The 939-nt window shown below is 44.9% G+C and overlaps 1 protein-coding gene across 1 annotated transcript; it reads right to left on the bottom strand.

The window, feature by feature from the left end:
- Window positions 1-118: 118 nt before the first annotated feature.
- On the bottom strand, window positions 119-890 carry LOC117117088 (the record flags this gene model as incomplete). Its single annotated transcript, XM_033261271.1, has 2 exons — window positions 119-181; window positions 231-890. Coding segments are annotated over 2 exons (675 nt in total), but the record flags the coding sequence as incomplete, so codon positions are not given.
- Window positions 891-939: the final 49 nt, after the last annotated feature.

Raw genomic sequence — 939 nt, 5'->3', positions numbered from 1 at the left:
CTATGCCTCCGATATGATTACACTTTAAATGTAGATAATGAAATGTCCTAATCGAAGGGTCTACTTTGCCTCCGATATGATTTCACTTTAAATGTCATGCAAATTCTACAGAAGGTCTAGGATACCTCTGTGTCATCAACTAATATAACTACTCTATTTAACTCTCTTAAGTTCTTTTTCTTAACACACTTTTTTTTTCTTAATTAACTAAAATAAATTTAATCATGGCGTGACATGAAGAAGGTCCTCTTGTAGCGGCGAACCCGGACAACTTCGCCTTTGACGTAAAAGGTGTCCTCCACGTCGTCGTGGACTTTGGTGATTTGCGAAAGGACTTCCGCCTGCAGTCCTGGTAGGTCTGCTTCTGTCTTTTTCTCCATCCGTAGCTGCTCTCTGGCAGAGGCCGTCAACATAGCAGGTTTACCTTGAATCAACCAGACTTTCGGAGCCGGCTGGTTCAAAACCTCTTCGACCAACGTTTCCGAGCCAGGGGATAACTGTAGGATTTCCCCTCTCCAGCTTTCCTCTCTATGCTCCGTATCTTCCACTTTCGTATCCTGCGTTTCTGTCTTTGGATCCTCAGTATTCGGTTTGTCATGACTTCTGTGCCCCCGATGTTTGCGTCTAATGTGACTGCGTAGATTATCTCTGCGCCGGAACTTTGCATCGCAATCTGGACAGCTTAATTTTTGGCTACATGTAGCATCGCCTCGGCCTGACCTCGGACTTTTACTGGAATCTGAAAAAGTAGAAATATCGTTAATGATAATGCGCCGAAAACGGGCAGGTAGTTGACGATTCCGTCGGGGATTCCTCCTAAATTCTAACTCCCCCTGGGCATCAGGCTCATGTTCTGTCTCTGATTTATCGTCTTTTTCCTCTGACCGGTCCTGTCCTAATACACTTTCCTGGTCAGAGACACTCCCTTGTGCTGTTACA

The sequence above is a fragment of the Anneissia japonica genome, unplaced genomic scaffold (genome assembly GCF_011630105.1).
Source record: "Anneissia japonica isolate Jap-2015-1 unplaced genomic scaffold, ASM1163010v1 scaffold79514_len950_cov101, whole genome shotgun sequence".
Classification (NCBI taxonomy): Eukaryota; Metazoa; Echinodermata; class Crinoidea; order Comatulida; family Comatulidae; genus Anneissia; species Anneissia japonica.
This window is presented reverse-complemented; position numbering and strand designations above follow the sequence as displayed.